Source organism: Diadema antillarum, unplaced genomic scaffold (assembly GCF_040938485.1).
Source record: "Diadema antillarum isolate AM-2024a unplaced genomic scaffold, OU_Dant_1.0 seq00000015_RagTag, whole genome shotgun sequence".
NCBI classification, from domain to species: domain Eukaryota; kingdom Metazoa; phylum Echinodermata; class Echinoidea; order Diadematoida; family Diadematidae; genus Diadema; species Diadema antillarum.
The window spans coordinates 893555-912177 of record NW_027271135.1 but is presented as its reverse complement, the minus strand read 5'-3'; the positions used below and the strand labels follow the sequence as shown (position 1 = coordinate 912177).

At 37.5% G+C, this 18623-nt stretch overlaps 1 protein-coding gene and 1 pseudogene across 1 annotated transcript in view; both read right to left on the bottom strand.

Moving 5' to 3' along the window:
• Positions 1 to 1044: 1044 nt before the first annotated feature.
• Positions 1045 to 18623, bottom strand: part of LOC139725115 (scavenger receptor cysteine-rich domain-containing protein DMBT1-like) — a 50121-nt gene continuing 32542 nt past the window's right edge. Inside the window, exons 10-11 of the mRNA XM_071636201.1 lie at positions 7908 to 8216; positions 1045 to 1196 (exon numbers count right to left, since the gene is read on the bottom strand). Of these exons, the coding sequence (XP_071492302.1) occupies positions 1045 to 1196; positions 7908 to 8216 (461 nt within the window). The remainder of the gene's footprint in view (positions 1197 to 7907; positions 8217 to 18623) is intronic.
• LOC139725095 (uncharacterized) lies at positions 16686 to 18569 on the bottom strand (annotated as a pseudogene).

The following is an 18623-nucleotide window of genomic DNA, read 5'->3' as shown; positions in this document are numbered from 1 at the left end:
GTCTTTGAAACTAGTCCACAGGCTGTCCACATTTGTATCAGGCAGTTGAAGGAGTGGCTCAAAGGCCCTATTCTGGCACAGAATTCTTCTGCAATAACCGGATTGCCAAGTCTGCTGACGTCATAATTTCTTGGTAGAGACTTGGGTCGTCGTGCTCTACTTGGGAACAATTTGACATAGGCGACTACTAGGTTGTGATCCGAACCTATGTCAGCTGAGCAGTACGATCTGCAGTTATGAAATGTCCTCAAATTCTCCACTTGGGTGATAATGAAGTCAATTTGGTTTTTGTATTTCCATTTGGAGATGTCCACATGGCTCGTCTGCATTACTTGTGCTGAAAGTATGTGTTGCACAGACAGCCAGCTTGTGTAGTGCGCAAAATTCCAGAAGCTTCTCCCCTCTGTCATTGGCTTTCCCTAGACCAAAAGTTGGCTCAGATAAAAGTGATTGGGTCCCAACATTAGGCAACTTTGAAAGTTGCCTAATGTTGGGACCCAATCACTGTTATCTGAGCCAACTTTGGCATTGAAGTCCCCCATTTTGTATCAGTGCTTCCTTCTTAGCAACTTTCTGGATATGTAGCTGAAGTGATTCATTAAAGGCATCACTGTCTACTTCACTGTATGTTGATGTTGGGGCATATACTTGAATTATATTCAGGATGCCTTCTTTCATCTTGAACTTAGCAGTCACCAATCTTGAGGAGACTGTTTCGAAGCTCTGCAAACACTGCGCAATTCGGTGGGACATCAGTATGCCTACTCCTCTATTCAGACCATCCTTTCTGTTCGACAATATAATTGTATATTCTTCTTTATTCATCAAGGTTTCATTAGTATTCAGGTGTGTCTCACATAATCCTAAGATATCCAGGTTAAATCTTCTGGCTTCATTGAGGAGTATATCCCAATTCTCTGTTGTTCGGAGGGTTCTCACTTTCTATGTCCCAATGTTTAGCCCAGTATGGACGCCGTGCTCCTTCCTATCCGTCACAGGTTGGTGAAATGTCTTTTTTGAGTACTTGTTATCATCGGTGTAGTCCTACTTACATTGTTTACTCGCTCCATGTGTATCTTCCTTGTTGATGTCCTCTGGTTGCAACTCAATGGTGAGAGGCTGCTCGAGTTGATCCTGGATGTTGTCTTTACTGCTTCCTCCATCGTTGTCGTCCTCCTCGGTGTTGTGTTGCGTACCTGTGGAGTTGGCAACAGATCATCCGGCACATTCTTAGCACCCGTGCCACTCTGTTGCCAGTGAGCAGCCACCGGGACTCGAGGCCTTTTCAGGGAGTTGACTTTCATGGATAAGTACTTGTAGGAGTTTTGAACTAGGGTACAACTGGGCACGCGGTCAGTGACTTCCCAGACGGGTGAGATGTTAGTTACTGTCAAGAAGCAGGCCACCAGCCTACTCCTTGGGGTTTATTTCAGGTTTTCCTTCCCTACCCAGAGCCCCTGTTAGTTACTCTGGCTGCAAAGCCTGAGATATCCAGTCGGTACCACGGGGAGGTAGGGGTTGGGCTGCAAGCTGAAGGCGATTATGGACAGGAAAACTGATGGAGGTTGCTGCCTGTACATACAGCTGGGGAAGCGGGAAGGGAGGGGAAAGGGGTTGTACATGCAGGTGACATGTAAGGAAGAAGTGCAGAAGAAAAGGATGGGTAGCAAGCCAGCTGGAGTTGCGCATCTGAATGCCATTTTATACCGAAATAATGACCTTGATAGAAAGGAGGTCGCTGTAGATGGGTAGGTGGGGGATATATTATATATATATGTGACCGTGCATTACAAAACGAACAAAAAGTCATACCCCTTGATTTTACGTGAGGGCTAGCTCACACAAGGTGAAATGGGCCAACTGAGTCAATCTTGAGTTTTTTATATTTTCTTAAAGAGCTATCCTTCTTCTACATTATTTTTTTGTTTGTTTTTTATAGTTTGGGATCATAACATAAATGGGAAAGTGTGTTTTCAGCAAAACACTTTTTTTGGGAGATTACAATGATCAGGTATGTCTTGTCCCCTTTTCATTTCTTCAAATCCTTTACACACTCATCACTTTTAAATCTAATAACTTTTGAGAGGATAATTCTACTGCTTTGAAAGTTGGCATTAATCATGGACAGAATATGCTCATAGAACATGCTCAATTCCAGCTTAATCTAATAATCCCTTCATTGCTGTTGCTCCCATGGTTTACATTCTGTGTTTTTGTCCCTTTCGCTGGACAGCTAGCACGGCTTGGTAAGGATTAAACGCTTGAATAGACCCTGTACTTCAGAGCCTCTTTTCTCAGTTCACACTTTTCCAGAATGTGTGCTATCTTTCTAGTATTTAGATAGGTTAGGGGAGTCCATTTGAATTGAGTAATACATCATTTTCAAGCTTAGACTCTGCTCTTTGAGAATCTGCCCTTAACTAAAAATCCATGTCTGGCGACTTTTTGTTGGTTTTATGATACAGGGTCATATATACATATAATATATATATATATATATATATATATATATATATATATATATTATATGAAGAGTTTGTTTGCAAAAACCGATAAGTCCATATTTGCCAAATGGAAATATTTGCGATTAAAGGTCAAGAAAAATAAAGAGAATAATAAGAAAAGTTTTGCTTCTTTTGACCATAACTTCAAAATGTGCCTTTATATGTAGTGATCAATATATCATTGAGAAGGTATTATTTTGTACTTTATGACAGAAACCGTACTCAAAAATCTTCAAAAATGGACTTATAGGTTTTTGCAAACAAACTCTTCATATGTATACATGGTGGCCCAGAAAGGACGGAACACCTAAGATCTTTAATTTCAGCAGTATTGTTGCAAATATAGCATCATTTTGCATACTGTTGGCAAGACCTTTTATTTTCAATAGAATTTCAACAAGTTCTTTAATTTTGGTTAAGGCATTATGATTTTAGGACCGTTTTTGTAAACCCTGGCAATTTTCAAAATGTGATCATTTTTGCACTCTCAGAGATACCGAAACCAGCGAGAATTCGGCTTCCCATAGAACCAATAGCGTTCACAATGCGTGGAATGTGGGGAGGACGGTGTGATTGTCACTGTCTGTTATCATTGTGAATGAGACGACCTGTTGGGCTCATTGAGATGCTAAATTTAGCTGAAAATAGCGAGGTTTATTCAGAGCATTACTGGCAGTGACGTGAGTTCGTGAGTGGTTTAGGAATTAAGCCCGTACTTTTAATTAAGTGTACATTGATAAATAGAGTGAGAACTGAGAATATTCTGTGTAGACTTATGATTAAATTAATTTATGATCTTCATTATGTTTGCTTTTCTTTGTAGTTTTCATTCATCTGAACATAATTATACAGGTCAGACAGCTCAGAGAGAGAATTTTTAAAATTGGTCGGTCACATTGTTGAATTGTGCTTTTAGATTTCTTGCGACTGCTCGGAGACACTGTAATTTCATAGACGTCTCAGAGTCGAGGCTAGTGAAAACATCTCTGCAACTAGCAAATTCTGCCGTCGCTAACTAGTTTCAAGCCCGGTGAGAAAACCGTTAATTCGTTCATAAACCGACACAGCAATATTCTCGGTTCTCACTGTATTTATTAATAAATAAATTAATTAAGTACGGGCTTTATTATTTATTATTTTTATTATTTTAAGATCAGTTTGAAGAGTTCCAAAAAAGTAGAAACAACACTTATTCAAATTCCACTGACTGCTTTCTTGGATTAACTTTCACTAAAATTCTAAATATTTCAATATTGCATATGTGACCCTGCACCTCAAAACAAACAAAAAGTCGCCAGACATGAATTTTTAGCTAAGACCATATTCTGAAAGAGCAGACTTTAAGCTTTAAAATGATGTATAACTCAAATCAAATGGACTCTCCTAACCTATCTAAATATTGGAAAGAAAGCACAAACTCAGGAAAAGTGTGAACTGAGAAAAGAGGCTCTGAAGTACAATGTCTATTCAAGCGCTTAATCTTTACCAAACCGTGCTGGCTGTGCGATGAATGGGACAAAAAACAGGAAGTAAACCACCAGAGTAACAACAAAAAAGGGATTATCTGATTAAATTGAAATTAAGCATGGCTCATTAACACATTCTGTACATACTTAATGCCAACTTTCAAAGCAGTAGCACTATCCTTTCAAAAGTTATTAGAGTTGAAAGTGAAGACTGTGGACAAGGTTTTTCAGAAATGAAAAAGGGATTCTAAAGACACACCTAATCACACTGTTCTACAAAAAATGTTCGAGATAAACTGCTAAAAAAACACACTTTCCTGCCCGTTTTATGATACCAAATTTTAGCATAATGTAAAAGAAGACCCGCTCTTTCAGAAAAATCTGAAAAAGTCAAGTTCGGCTAGGTTGACCCATTTCACTTATTTTCAGTCCTCACGCAAAATCAGTGTGTGCGACTTTATGTTCGTTTTGAGGTGCACTGTCACATATAGTAAAAAATCTTTGTATTGCAAGTCTGGACAATCTTCCGACAGTAAAGAGGTTGACTGCTAGTTTGAATTTGAAAACGAAAGCGTAGTATCATTTAAGGATCAGATAAGACCTACATACCGTAATTTCCTATAACATCTCATAAGTGTTTACTGGCTGATGGCAATACACTCATGTTGCTCAACGAAGTAATTTCGTTTCAACAACAGGAAAGATAGTGTAGTATTTTGCCTGTCGTATATGTTTTCTTTCTAAATCAGATTATCGATGGTCTCATTACTGCTCATGTAAATGATCGTAACCCAATTTTGCAGGTACTTTGAACAGTGTGTACAATGTTATGGGGTTGTCTGTGGCGATCAGCAGTCTACGAACCCGAAGAGTTAATAAAACTGCGGATGCAATTCAATTCAATTCAATTCATTTCATTTCATTTCATTTCATTTTTCGAGAAGACCATATTCCAGGCTTTCCACTTTCTTGGTAACAGAGAATAAAGTTTCATGAGCAAACAAAGGAAACTGAAAGGAGTATACAATAATTTTGGAATTTCACACATGTCATGAAAAAAGAATGAAGTGATGGCAGTGAAAGACAAGAGAGAATGAGACAAAACTAACATAAAAGGAAGACAACACAACGGACAAAAAAGCCCACCTTTTAAGCTTTAAAAATTCATAGCTATCTAATGGAAGGTCCAATCTTCCTCAAACTTCACTGATATGCTCTACTATAAAATATTGCTGCACTAAATGAATTTAACGAGTATAATTGAGAAACTCAATTCCCCGCCATTTCAAATTTATATCCTTCAAAATGAAAATACATTATAAACAACCCAAATCTGAATATCTCATCTTCATGGATGGCTGTCAAGTGACGGTCGATATTTGTCAAGATTTTTCGATGGATCACGCGTACTTCATGATCATAACAACACAGCCATATAACAATCTGCAAATGAAAGTATATGTGACCCGCTACAACAAAATGGTCCTAAAGTCGCCCACGGTCGAAGCCGTGAAAATCGAGTTTGAAGTCAGAGCATCAAAATTGGTCAAAACTTACGATTTTCTGAATTTGACATATTATTATAATCTGACATGTCTTCTATCATCTGTCGAAATTTTGAAGCAAAATGATGAAAGGAAAGACCAAAAAATGGCGTGTTTCTGGGCCATGTTTTTTTGGCGTTTCAACGAAGCAGAAACTGGTTCGAACATTTGGATTGAGCGCCACACATAGGCTCCGCCCCTAACAACGACCAGAGCGATCTCATTGGTCAGTTTGCTGCTTGCCGCTAACCGAAGCGTGAAGCTCGCACACTGCCCAGTCGACTGGTGCGTGCGGGCGGGTTGCGCTATGCGTAGCCGCTTCTCCTGACATCCTGGTCACTGATTGGTCGGTGAGGAGACCGCCGACGCTGTGTTTGAATGAGCATTTTGGGAGTTGCTAGGGCTTACCTTCTATTGTCAGGAGGTGAATACTGACTTGTGTGTCTCTTGATTGTGATTGCGTCGCAAGGAGAACTTTTAGGGCGCTTTTCTCGAAACAGTGATTTCCCAGACGTCTCGACATGCTCTCTTTTAAACATCGATATCTCCGCAGCTGATTATTTTTATAAGACAAGTTATATATCAATTTAAAGCAAAAAGATTAGGGAATTGTGTCATGCAATTTTCAAATAATCGACCTTGCCCGACTTTAGGATCATTTTGTTGTAGCAGGTCACATATAGGCATCACTTTGAACGATAATCCACGTATGCCGGATACATACAATTTATATAAAGTATAAAATGTAATGTTTGCTTGGAATAATATGCTCTTTGGCGCAGGTTTTTCAGGGGCAATCTCCAGCAATATGAGACCACTCAAGTGATACCATGGGTTGATCACGCGGTGCAGCCGGAATTAGCCTCGAAGTCGCAAAGGGTCGTTTCGCCAATCCGTGATATAGTTCTGGACGAACGACGGTCGGCGTTTGGAGGGCTAGGCTGCGTGTCTCGCCTTTTACATTGTTGATATATAAGTACAAAAACCAGAATAACTGTGGTTGGCACGCCGATAGTTACTCCGAGAGTGATCGTCTGCCCCTGCCCCTTCTCTGAAACGAACCAAACCAAACGAATTTTGATTTAATTTTGCACATAATTATAAGCAGGAAACTGCAACGGTATCATGATAACACTTCAACGCGTCCACTTTTTGAACGACAGGGTATTGGGTCGTAGAACACAATTTTTCAGAAAACGAAAGTTTAGCATTACTTTGCACTCTTCAATAGTCATATTACACATTAAACTTTTTTTCTTAATATCTCTCAAATAATATTTGAGAGATATTAAGAAAAAAAATGTTTAATTAATAATAATTAATAATATTATTATGTCCTCCATTGTACAGATTTGGAGGTTTTTCATTCAAAAGACAAACGAAAGGATTATACATTTGTGACCCTGCACCTCAAAACAAACAAAAAGTCGCCAGACATGAATTTTTAGTTAAGACCATATTCTGAAAGAACAGACTTTAAGCTTTAAAATGATGTATAACTCAAATCAATGGACTCTCCTAACCTATCTAAATATTGGAAAGAAAGCACAAACTCAGGAAAAGTGTGAACTGAGAAAAGAGGCTCTGAAGTACAATGTCTATTCAAGCGCTTAATCTTTACCAAACCGTGCTGGCTGTGCGATGAATGAGACAAAAGACAGGATGTAAACCACCAGAGTAACAACAATGAAGGAATTATAAGATTAAACTGAAATTAAGCATAGCTCATTAACACATTCTGTCCATAATTAATGCCAACTTTCAAAGCAGTAGCACTATCCTTTCAAAAGTTATTAGAGTCGAAAGTGAAGAGTGTGGACAAAGTTTTTCAGAAATGAAAAAGGGATTCTAAAGACACACCTAATCACACACTATTCTACCAAAAATGTTCCGAGATAAACTGCTAAAAAACACACTTTCCTGCCCATTTTATGATACCAAATTTTAATATAATGTAAAAGAAGACCCGCTCTTTCAGAAAATATGAAAAAGTCAAGTTCGGCTAGGTTGACCCATTTCACTTATTTTCAGTCCTCACGCAAAATCAGTGTGTGCGACTTTATGTTCGTTTTGAGGTGCACGGTCACATTTATGGATTGCGGGAACTTACAATTTATGTCAGGGCACGTACGAGTAGGATGAAATAAAATCCAAATTAATGAAATGATTACATAAGTTAGGAAAGTGAGAAACAAAGTTGAATAAGGAAACTCATAACAATAAAGGAATGAGCATATTTTTTTTTTCGTTTTATCTTGTAAGGCATGACGCGTGCACGCCTACTTCTTTTAGCATTTTCTTAAGGCACTATGTTTTCAACACAGAGTGCGGATGTGTGTTTTTTTTTTTTCCATCTTTCTTTGCCCAACCAAATATCAAATCTATTGCCTTACCACATCGAACACCGGCGTCGTCAAAGTGTTCACAGTCATGGTTGTACCACCCGTTAGAAGAACAGCTTGACAGACTGGATTCCCCGCCATGACAACCGACGTTGTCAAGGAGAATTGATCCCGATCCTTCTCCGTATGTTCCTCCATCAACCGCCTCCGAGTTGGTGGTGGGATATCCGAGTTGTCTGCAAACGACTTGGGCGTCATTGTCATCCCAACCATCGTCGCAGACCGTGCCCCAGGCTCCATCGTAGTAAATCTCTACCCGACCCTCATACAGCGAGTTTCCTCCAACAAGACGGATGTTGACTATTGATGAGGGAGTGCTAACGTCAAACACGTCTGTTTGAAGGGGGAGAGACCAAGCGGGACAGAGTAATGTCATTCTCAGATCTAACCAGGGAGGTGCTAGAGAAGGAGTAGTCTAGCGGGCGACGTATTTTTAGCCTAAATCAGTCCTTGATTGCCAGTCAATAGAGGGTGCGACGGTGTGGTAGTCGATCGTCTAAAAATACGTCTAGTAAGAAACCTCCGAATAGAGGCGTGGAACCGGGCGTGGCAAGACAGTTGCCAGTCTTCAATATCGAAGTTTCATTGGCTGAGCACCAATGTCAATCAAAACACATTGCAGAGCCCAACGGAATTCTAGTCTACTCTCCTAGGTATAGTACAGATTGTCTTTCAGTGAAAACAGAATTTCCCTGTCTCTTTCACGTTGTTATAGTATATTGTCATTCTTTCCCATTCATTTTGAGGTCTATAACATCCTACCTGACTTCAAATAAGAGAATGATAGCAGTCAATGCAACTACATGCATTTGAAAATTCATGAGGGATTGCATATGGAAACTACTCCGAAATTACTGCCGAATAAAAACCTCTCACTGTTGTGGTAAAGTCTACGAGATATTCACTGTGATTGTTGGTTTTGAAAGTGTAATTTATGAATTTTTCCCATTGGTAATTTTTTCACTTAAAATACTCAATATTTGCATATTAAAGCTATAAAGAAATTTGCTAAACATCAATAAAACTGACGTCAAGAGAACAATCTCTATTGTAAAGCACCATCAACATTAAACAGGTATTTCCTGACGGCGATATTTTTTTCCCAGTATGGGGAAGGCATTTATTTGTCTTGGTGACTTGGATAGAGAATAACTATCAAGTCTTTGACTTTATTACTCTCTCTAGCCTTAAAGATAATAAAAAAGTTTTGGTACCTCACAAGTTTCCCTGAATTTCCTTGTCTTGGTTTGTGTTTCACGTTAAAGTACGTTGTCTGTGAGAATTACTCGCCCCAAAGTGCTCTCATGTCTTAGTAATCATGCAATAATGGTTTCGTACCAGAGCCGTCGCCGTACGGCGTCGATAAATATTGTACGAAACCACTGACTGCGACCAGCAGCGTGCAGCCCATTGTACGCATAGCTAACTGCGACCAGCAGCCCCATACGCATAGCGTAATGGGGCTTCGCATTGTAGCATTCAGGATCATGACAGAATTAGTATCGCGGGTAAATGGCAACTTAAAATCCAAAAATTTCTTCGATTTGAAGACTTACCAATTAAGTTGAAGTATTGAAAACAGGCTTCGAACAACGTTTGGTTCTGCCAATAGTCCCTTTCTTTTCGAATTGATGACTGAATGTGACTCGGTCGAGAGGACCTCGGGAGAGCTACTACACTGACTACTACGGTCAGCGCATGCGCACACAAACATCTAATCCGTTGATGGATTTGAAATTTGTGCGCATGTGATGTGTTCGCATGCACTGGCTGTAGTATTCAGTGTATGGTAGCTCTCCCAAGGTCCTCTCGACCGAGTCACATTCAGTCATCAATTCGAACAGAAAGGGACTATAGGCAGAACCAAACGTTGCCCGAAGCCTGTTTTCAATACTTCACCTCAATTGGTAAGTCTTCAAATTGAAGAATTTTTGGGATTTTAAGTTGACATTTATCCTGCGATACTAAATCTGTCATGATCCTGAATGCTACAATGCGAAGCCCGATTACGCTATGAGTATGGGACTGCTGGTCGCTATGCGTATGGGGCTGCTGGTCGCAGTTAATTGCATGATTACTAAGACATGAGAGCACTTTGGGGCGAGTAAGTCTCACAGTGTTAGTTATATGAAAGGTACTTTAACCTGAAACACAAACTAAGACAAGGAAATTCAAGGAAACTTTTGAGGTACCAAAACTTTTTTATTATCTTTAAGCCTGACGGAATAAACCGTTACAAACTGAATATACTTTAGAAATAAATAGCAAAAATGAAAACAAGATGTTCAGCAAGACCCCAAATAGGAGTCGAACCACCGACCATCTGTTTATCAGTACAAGCCCTAACACACCGTGACACAGCGAGGAGATGCCGAGATTAGTGGTCATTGGGCTTTAAGAAGTATGCGAACACAATTTGTCTTAGGTATAGTCCCTATAGTCTTAGGTTTCAGACCTTTTTTGTCAGTACGCTGCCGAAGACTTAGCACACACTAGTGACTTTCCCATACTGGGGAAAAAAAATATTGCTTCCTGACGTTTTCAGTTGGGTGTTCACACTGTCATAGGAAAACTCGTCCGTGGTACATTTCCTGTGAAAGGGAAAAGAGGATCTGCGACACAAAAGGATTCCTGCAAAGCCAAAGGCCCAGGGAAAATATGGTGCATTCTTTGCAATCCCGAAAGGCGTCTCGTAATTTCGTAAGATTTCGTAATTTCGTAAGACTGGCGCGCCAGTCTTACCATGCTTACAGAAGGCTTTATGATGGCGGCACATGAATACTATAGTGAAGAGAAGTCGATGCTGATTAACATTTTCTACGCAAATAATTATGTAGATGAGGATATCTCTTCTGTCCATTCGGAATTCATGCCTATGCAGAAAAATGTGAAGTTAAATTGAGTATCTGAATATAAGAACGACCCAAGTCCATGGAAGACCATTTCGAGTAAACTTAAAAAAACGTCATATCTTTTTTATTTGTCCAATAATGTTCTATTTAACTGTGATGGGAAGGCATCATTGACAATTATAACCTTATATTATTATGACAATTAACATCACATTAATTGTGGAGAGGCCATTTTGTGTGATGGACTTGGGTCGTTCTTTGATTCATATACATGATATTCTGCTATAGAGATGAGAGGATGATAGAGGGCGCTATAATACGAATGTAAGAATGACCCAAGTCCTTCATTCTTACATTAATATAAGATTTAACTCATTCATTTCAGACGCACTTCCAGGGGTAATTAGTATTTATCATTTATACACAAGATGACTCCATGCATAAGCTACAATTTCCCATGTCAAACTGAATTTGGCCAAAAATTGGACTTGGGTCGTTCTTAAATTCAGGTCTTCAATTGAATAACACAAACAAGTATGTGGATGATGCACACACACACACACACACACACAACGACAAGTGGGGCCCAACACGCAAAATCTACGACTGAGTCCAAAGCGCCAGTCAAGATCCGTGTGGCTCAACTGAAGCGTCTGGCACCGTTTTCACCAGAAATATCTCGTTTAGAGGAAAGCTATTGTTGATTACTATAGATAGGCTTACTTATTTGTTCAGATCTGTAAGAAATAAACTCTTCCCATTTGTCTTGGCAGGATTTTATCAATACGATGTTCTTTCATTTTCTTTGTCGAAGGTATTCGAAGGATCGTTAATCCGAAAACGAAATAAAGTTCAAATTCCGAAAATAAAATGAACTTCTTTTAGAGACCGAAGACTGTAATATCTTGTCATTGTTACTCCAAGGTTCCACAATTATATTTTTCTCAATTTATTTTGTGTTGATTATGCTAACCTTATTCTCTGTTACAAAAGAAAGTGAAATGTTTATGATCTTTTCGAAAAATGAGATAAAATGTGAATTGAATTGATTATAACAAAATGTATATTACGCAGTGAAAATTCAACGAGAATATGCATATACACCTGCCAGAGATGTGGAAAAGACACAAACACCCCGATACAACTGAAATACAATAGTACAATTTGCAAATTGCATCGTTAATGGAAACAGAAGCAATAATGTCCCTCTCCGCCGCATGCTCCCATAGTCATCTATGACATCATTATGATGAGCCATGCATGACGTATAAATAGAAACAGTTATTACAAGAGGCCACCTAAGGGCTCCCCCCCCCCCCCGAAAAAAAAAAAGAAGAAAGTCACGCATGTACTGATGATATCCTCTGAAAGACTACTGTGTACACCCTTGATCATTATCAGCCCCTTCCCACCCTCATAAAACTAATCTACAGAAACGATGATCCCCCCTTCTCGACAGTCCCGGCTTCTCCACAAATGGATATATTTATGTTCGGATTAAAGAACCCTCATTGTGGGGTTGACGAGGCTTAATCCATGCTGGGATTAATAAACCTTATTACATTTTTAGATTGATTAATCACTTGAAAACCGGACCTTGTTTCATTTTCGGATTAATGAACCTTCGGGAAAACGAACGCAATTTCATTTTCAGGCCATCACACCTTCGGAATAACAACCCATGTATCATTTTACATCAACAAACTTTAGGAATTATGAGTCTTGTTTCATTTTCGGAATATTGAAAGGGTCTACTTTTGAGATCTTGTTATGTGCGTATAACACACAACCCTGTTTGAGCTCAAATCCTTCACATAAGCGTGACGAAATCAGTTTCATCCAGAATATTGGTATAATACACTTTTGTCAGATAATAATTGCACCAATCGCAATGTGCGATGGTAACAAATAGTCTCCAACTGGCATGAGATTTATGCTTCTGTTCTGAAGCAAAGGTGAAGCTGCGGCATTGAAATGTTGTTGTAGCTTCATGGTTATACCACTCTTTATTCGCAATACCAAGAGATAACCTCCATTTGACAAATTCTTTGATTAACTTGCTGAACAGGCATTTCAGATGGGCAACGAAATTGCAACTTCAAACTTCCGAGAGCACTGGAGAGCAGGCGACAATGTAGAATGGGTGGTTGACTGTTAACAGTAAAATACACACTTGTGACAAATATGATGTAGATGGATTATTTCCCTAGGGAAAGAGTTTGACTAGGATTTTCATGATGGAATTATGAGTTATCACTTTGCATGTCCTCGTCAAACCAGAGAACAAGAATTAATATATGAGGTATATAATAACAACTAACATCCGAATGATATGAGATTGATGTTAGAGTCGTGAAGGTGCGTTTTAAGTACACGATACAGTCATGGCAGTTGTAAATAATGGTTGACGAAAAAAGGCTGCGAAATCATTCCGCCCAGGATATGCCTAGGCGATACATCAAATTGTTAGACCGCCTTGTGCTTAGAATTATATTTTTCTCAGTGTGCTATATCAAGAAGTCTTCCATGGGACAGGTGCTTTCGATAAGAGCCATCAAATGACACAGTTGTAAATTAAGGGTGACGAAAATAGAGGGCATCGGTGACAAAATCGATTAAGCGTCGATTAAACTTCTTGATAAATAAAGTAAAGTGGTATTACGACTTGATGAATTACCCAAGCATGCTGTGGGATGAATCGATTTCGTCACCGTTGTAGTTTGTTTGTTTGTTTGTTTTCGATTCGAGGGTCTCAAATACACGAGGCAGCTGTAAAAAAAAAAAAAAAAAAAAAAAATCATAACAGCGGCGACGAAATCAATCCGGTCTAAATATGGTTGGGAGATGCAAGAAATCATGCCACTTTGCTAAGAATTGCATGCTTGTCAATGTGCGATATCAAGCAGTTTCATGAGACATGTCCTTCGGTTTAAGGGCTTTAAGTATGTGAGAGAGTTGTAAATAAAGGCATCAAAAAGGACGGAAACGGTGACAAAATTAATTCCCCCAAGAATACGCTTATATAATATATATATATATTATAGGTAATGTATCAACTCGTTATATCACTTAGCTTAGAATTGTGCAATATCAAGAGGTTTTATCTAGGAGAAATGTGCGTTGGATTAGAAGGCTAAAATACATGAGAAGGTGAATAAAAGGTGACAACCATTACGAAATTGATTTGGTCCAGAATATGCTCAAGTACTATAACTTGTCATATCAGTTAATTATTGCAAGTTTCTCAATGTGTGATATCAAGAAGTTTCCACCAAGAGACATGTATTATGGGTTGGAGGAATAAATACATGAGACACGAAAAAGGTGAAAACGGTGACGTCAGAACCGTAACATAAATCTCATGTTAATTGGATGTTAATTTTGTTACCATCGCCCATTAGAAAGAGTGCAAATTTGATATAAATGCTAGTGTACCAAGATCAAGGGGCGAAACTGCTTTCGTCATCCTTGCCGCCTGCTCTCGAAAGTCTAAAGCTGTCCTTGTGCTACCCATTGGGAAATGACAATTCGGCACGTTAATGAAATGATTTATCGAATAGAGATTATCTCTTGTTAATTCCTATTCAAAACCGTACATCCTTGGAGCTATGACAATTTAACTATTTTACTTCGCCATATTCTGGGAAACTTATTTCGTTGGAAAGTTTCTATCAAAATTTCTAACCCAACTACATTATATATTTCTTTGACGAAATTCCAGATATCGCACATTGAGAAACGTATATGATGTCTATTAGCGCAATTCATTCACAATGCATATTTATGGTTGAAATGGTTTTGTTACTGTAATATTTTATTTATAACTTTTTTGCATTTAAAATGCATGTTCAGAACTTCAACAAATAATCATAAATATCTCATGTCATATAGAGAACAAAATGGTAGAGTTTCTTAATACAATGTATCGCATATTGAGATTGGTGCAATTCTGACAAAAGTGTCAATACTCTGGACGAAACTGACTTCGCTATGTGATGGAATTGGGTTCAAAAAGGGTTGTGTCTCGGTGATGGTGATTTTTCTTTTATCCCTCCACCACGAAGTGTAGCCGGAAGCATTATGTTTTCGGGTTGTCCGTCCGTCCGTCCGTAATCAATTTTGTGAACAGCGAAACTAAAAAACCGTTTGAGTTATCTTAATGAAACTTGGCATGTAGATGTATGAGTTGGTGAAGTTATGCCTATCAACGTTTGGGCACACATGCTCAAGGTCAAAGGTCAAAAGGTCATAATCAAACGCACAAAATTTCACTATTTCTCCCTTTTCTACGCAATGCCTGAAGGTATTTTGAAACTTTGTGTATACATGAACTACAAAATGAAGATTCTCCAGAGAGTTTTGTGTCGCCAGGTCAAAGGTCAAAGTTCAAGTGACAATGTTAAAATTTCCCTTTTTCTCCATATTATCTCACAAATGGTTCAAGATATCTTAAAGGTAGGGAATCCCATTTGCATGCCTTAAATGAAGAGTTGTATAAATACAGTGGTATGTTGAAGAGAGTATCATTTTAGAAACTTCCATAAAGTATTGAAAGTGGAAGGTAACATTTAGTACATTTTTATTGTCCGTTAGATTTTGAATTGAATTTTTTTCGGGGATCACCGTAAATTCCAGTACATTGCTAGGCTACCTTTGCAGACCCATGCACTGCATGTGTGGCCATCATGTATATTTTGTGAAGAAAGTTCATCAAAACTTACAAACATTTCTATATTCTTGCCACACACTTTATATGTTATTACATCAGCTCTTATACTTTTAGATTTGTGTTTATAGATAAAAAAAAATACAGAAGACTGCAACAAAAAGGCTCAAGTGTGGCTGACACACAGAACTACTGAGTAGTTGAGTTTTGTGCATTATTCAAATTGTAGATAACTGTTGACTTCCAAATTTCTCAGCAATGGCCTAAACAAGTCCCCTCAGGTTCATATTAATGTTTTGCTGCATTTTGGGAGGTCTGTAAAAGGTACCCCCTACCTTTAATGGAACTTTTATAGTACGTATGCATGCACGACTGGCAGTGATTATGTAATGGATGTAGGGGTCATGGGTCAAGGGTCGAAGGTTAAAGTCAACTCTAAATTTGACTATTTTCCTCTCATCTACGCGATGCTTCCAGGATTTTCTTTTTTTCTTTCTTTTTTTTTCTTTTTTGTGTTTTATTGATTTTCAAAAACAAATCATACATAAAATTAAAACAATCAAAGCAAAAAAACAAAAAAACAAAACAAAACAGCCATACCAAGTATTTCACAAATAGGAAAGTCGGAATCATTCCCGAAACCTGCTGGCAGTATAAATTGTATGTGACTCGCTGGAATGGATGACAACCTAAAACAGTACATGTAAACAAATTTTGCATAATACTCATACAAAACCAAATAAGTACATGTATGTACTATTGTACATAACATTCTTTCAAGTTTAACAAATAATAAAATATCTCAACATTCATGTACCTATTTCAATCCTAGTACAGTATAAGGGAAAATTAGGGCAGTCCTTCTGTCTCATGAGAATTTGTACCCCATCCACATCAAGTGTCACTAACATGACACATACAGAACATACACGAATATGAAAAATTGTGTTACATTAAAAAAAATGTATGATTTATTAAAAATGAGGGTTTTTTGCAATTTATAGATAAAGATGCATAATACATGGCTACATGTATTTGACAATAACAGTTAAAGTTTCCTCTTTAACTAATCAGTCCCATAAAACATCATCCACAGACCTGTATGGGCTATGTAGCCTTAAAAACCAAAAAAACTTTTGAATCACCCAATGCCACAGAACAGATAAAATACAGTTGTAACAAACTTCTTGAATTATACATAATACAAAATTATGGCTGATTCTGCAGAAACATGTAAAGTACATACACATTGTATACCATCAAAACATGCCAAGGTTAAAACTACTCATACAGACCCATGTGAGATGTCGTCTAGAAAGCTAAAAATACTATTTACAGATCAAATCTCCATTTCCTGAAATGAATCGGAAGTTTGTTATTTCTTTTAGCAATATTATACTCGAGCTCCTTGTTGGCTATGACATACGATTTATAACCTTTAAAATTTGGTGGTTTATTTTGAAATTTACAAATATAAACATAATATTTAAGTAAAAGAAAAAGATATGTCAAAAAATTATCAGAATCAAAACCAAACATTTGTTCAAATAATGAAACATTTAGTGGCTTATTGATTTTCCGAGAGATAGCTTTAAGAGTATCCTCCCATATGGGTTGAACTAAAGGACATTGAACAAAAATATGAATATAGGTTTCAGGGGCATTCTTACAAAATGAACAATTGGGAGAATCTTTTCTTTTAATTTTATATAGAAAGTTATTCAAACCTATAGCTCTGTGAAATAGCTTAAAAGGAAAAGATCGAATACGTGTATTTATGGTACATAAAAAGTTGTTCACATGAACCTTTTCCCAATTGATTTCTTCGGACTCTTGGAGGTCACTCCAAAATACAGTCTGTCTTTCTGGATAACATGTTTCTTGCATTATACTGTAAGCGAACTTTGGATTTTTTTGAGCTTTTAAAAGTTTTGCTTTAATTTTCTGAAATATTTTGTCTGGAGTTAAATCAGAGGAAACAAACCAATCTTTTGGAATATTTTTCAATAAAAAATTGTATTTCCGCCTGTCCTTTTTGCTAATATCATAATCCAAAATCAGTGCTTCCAATAATTTATAACCTGGATGGGGAGGGTTGAGTAGATCACTTATAAAAACAATACCTTTGTCTAACCAATCTTCATACAAGAAGTATTGTTTGGATTTTGAACGAATACTTCTGTTAAACCAAATGCATTGACAAGAACCAATTGCAGAAAAAGCTGTATTGAATTCATCTTTAACAATTTTTCTCTAAAAATGTACCATGTTTAAAGAGATTCGGCTAATTGACTTGAGCCTAATTTGTTCAAAATACATGCAGGGGGATGTGCTTTCCACAATATATCTTTTTTACCACTAAAATCATCTAAAGTACATAATTCAATAAATTTCCACATACTTTGATAGTTATCATCAAGAAGCATTTTGACCCATGTCATTTTTTGTGCAATAGAAAACATGTATGGATCAATCATTTTTAAACCACCCAGAGAGTAATTATTACACAAGAGGTGTCTTTTGACCCTATCACTTCCACCACTCCATATAAATTTATATAGAATTGTATTTATTTGTCTAAAAAAATTCTTTGGTATTTTCATACATAATACCGAAAAATAATACAGAAGTTGAGGAAGCAATAGGGTCTTTATAACACAGATCTTCCCGACCAGAGATAAAATTCCTTACACGCCAACAATTCAAAATATTTTCAATGGATTTAAGCTTTGTCTTGTGGTTAAGATCATACAGATTACTTATGTTCAAAGAAAAATGAATACCCAGAGTTTTAAAAGTAGACTTATTCCATTTAAGACCTTTCTCCGAAAATGGAAATTTTTGAGAACCCTTTAAAGAACCAATCCAAATTGCTTCTGATTTAGAGATGTCAAGCTTACAGCCAGAACTCTCAGAAAATGAACCAATAGTATCAAAAAGTGATTTAAACGAGTTTTGTGAACCATCAATGAAACAAGTAGAGTCATCTGCTAGCAAAGAAATTTTCAAATCATTTTCGCCCACTGGGATACCTTTAATATTTAGGTTTTGTCTAATATCAAGAGCCATAGACTCGATAACCAACAAAAACAGGTATGGGGATATAGGGCACCCTTGGAAAATACCTCGTTCCATATTTATTGGTGTAGTCAAATGTCCATAATTTGAAACATAGCTTTTCCTACCTGA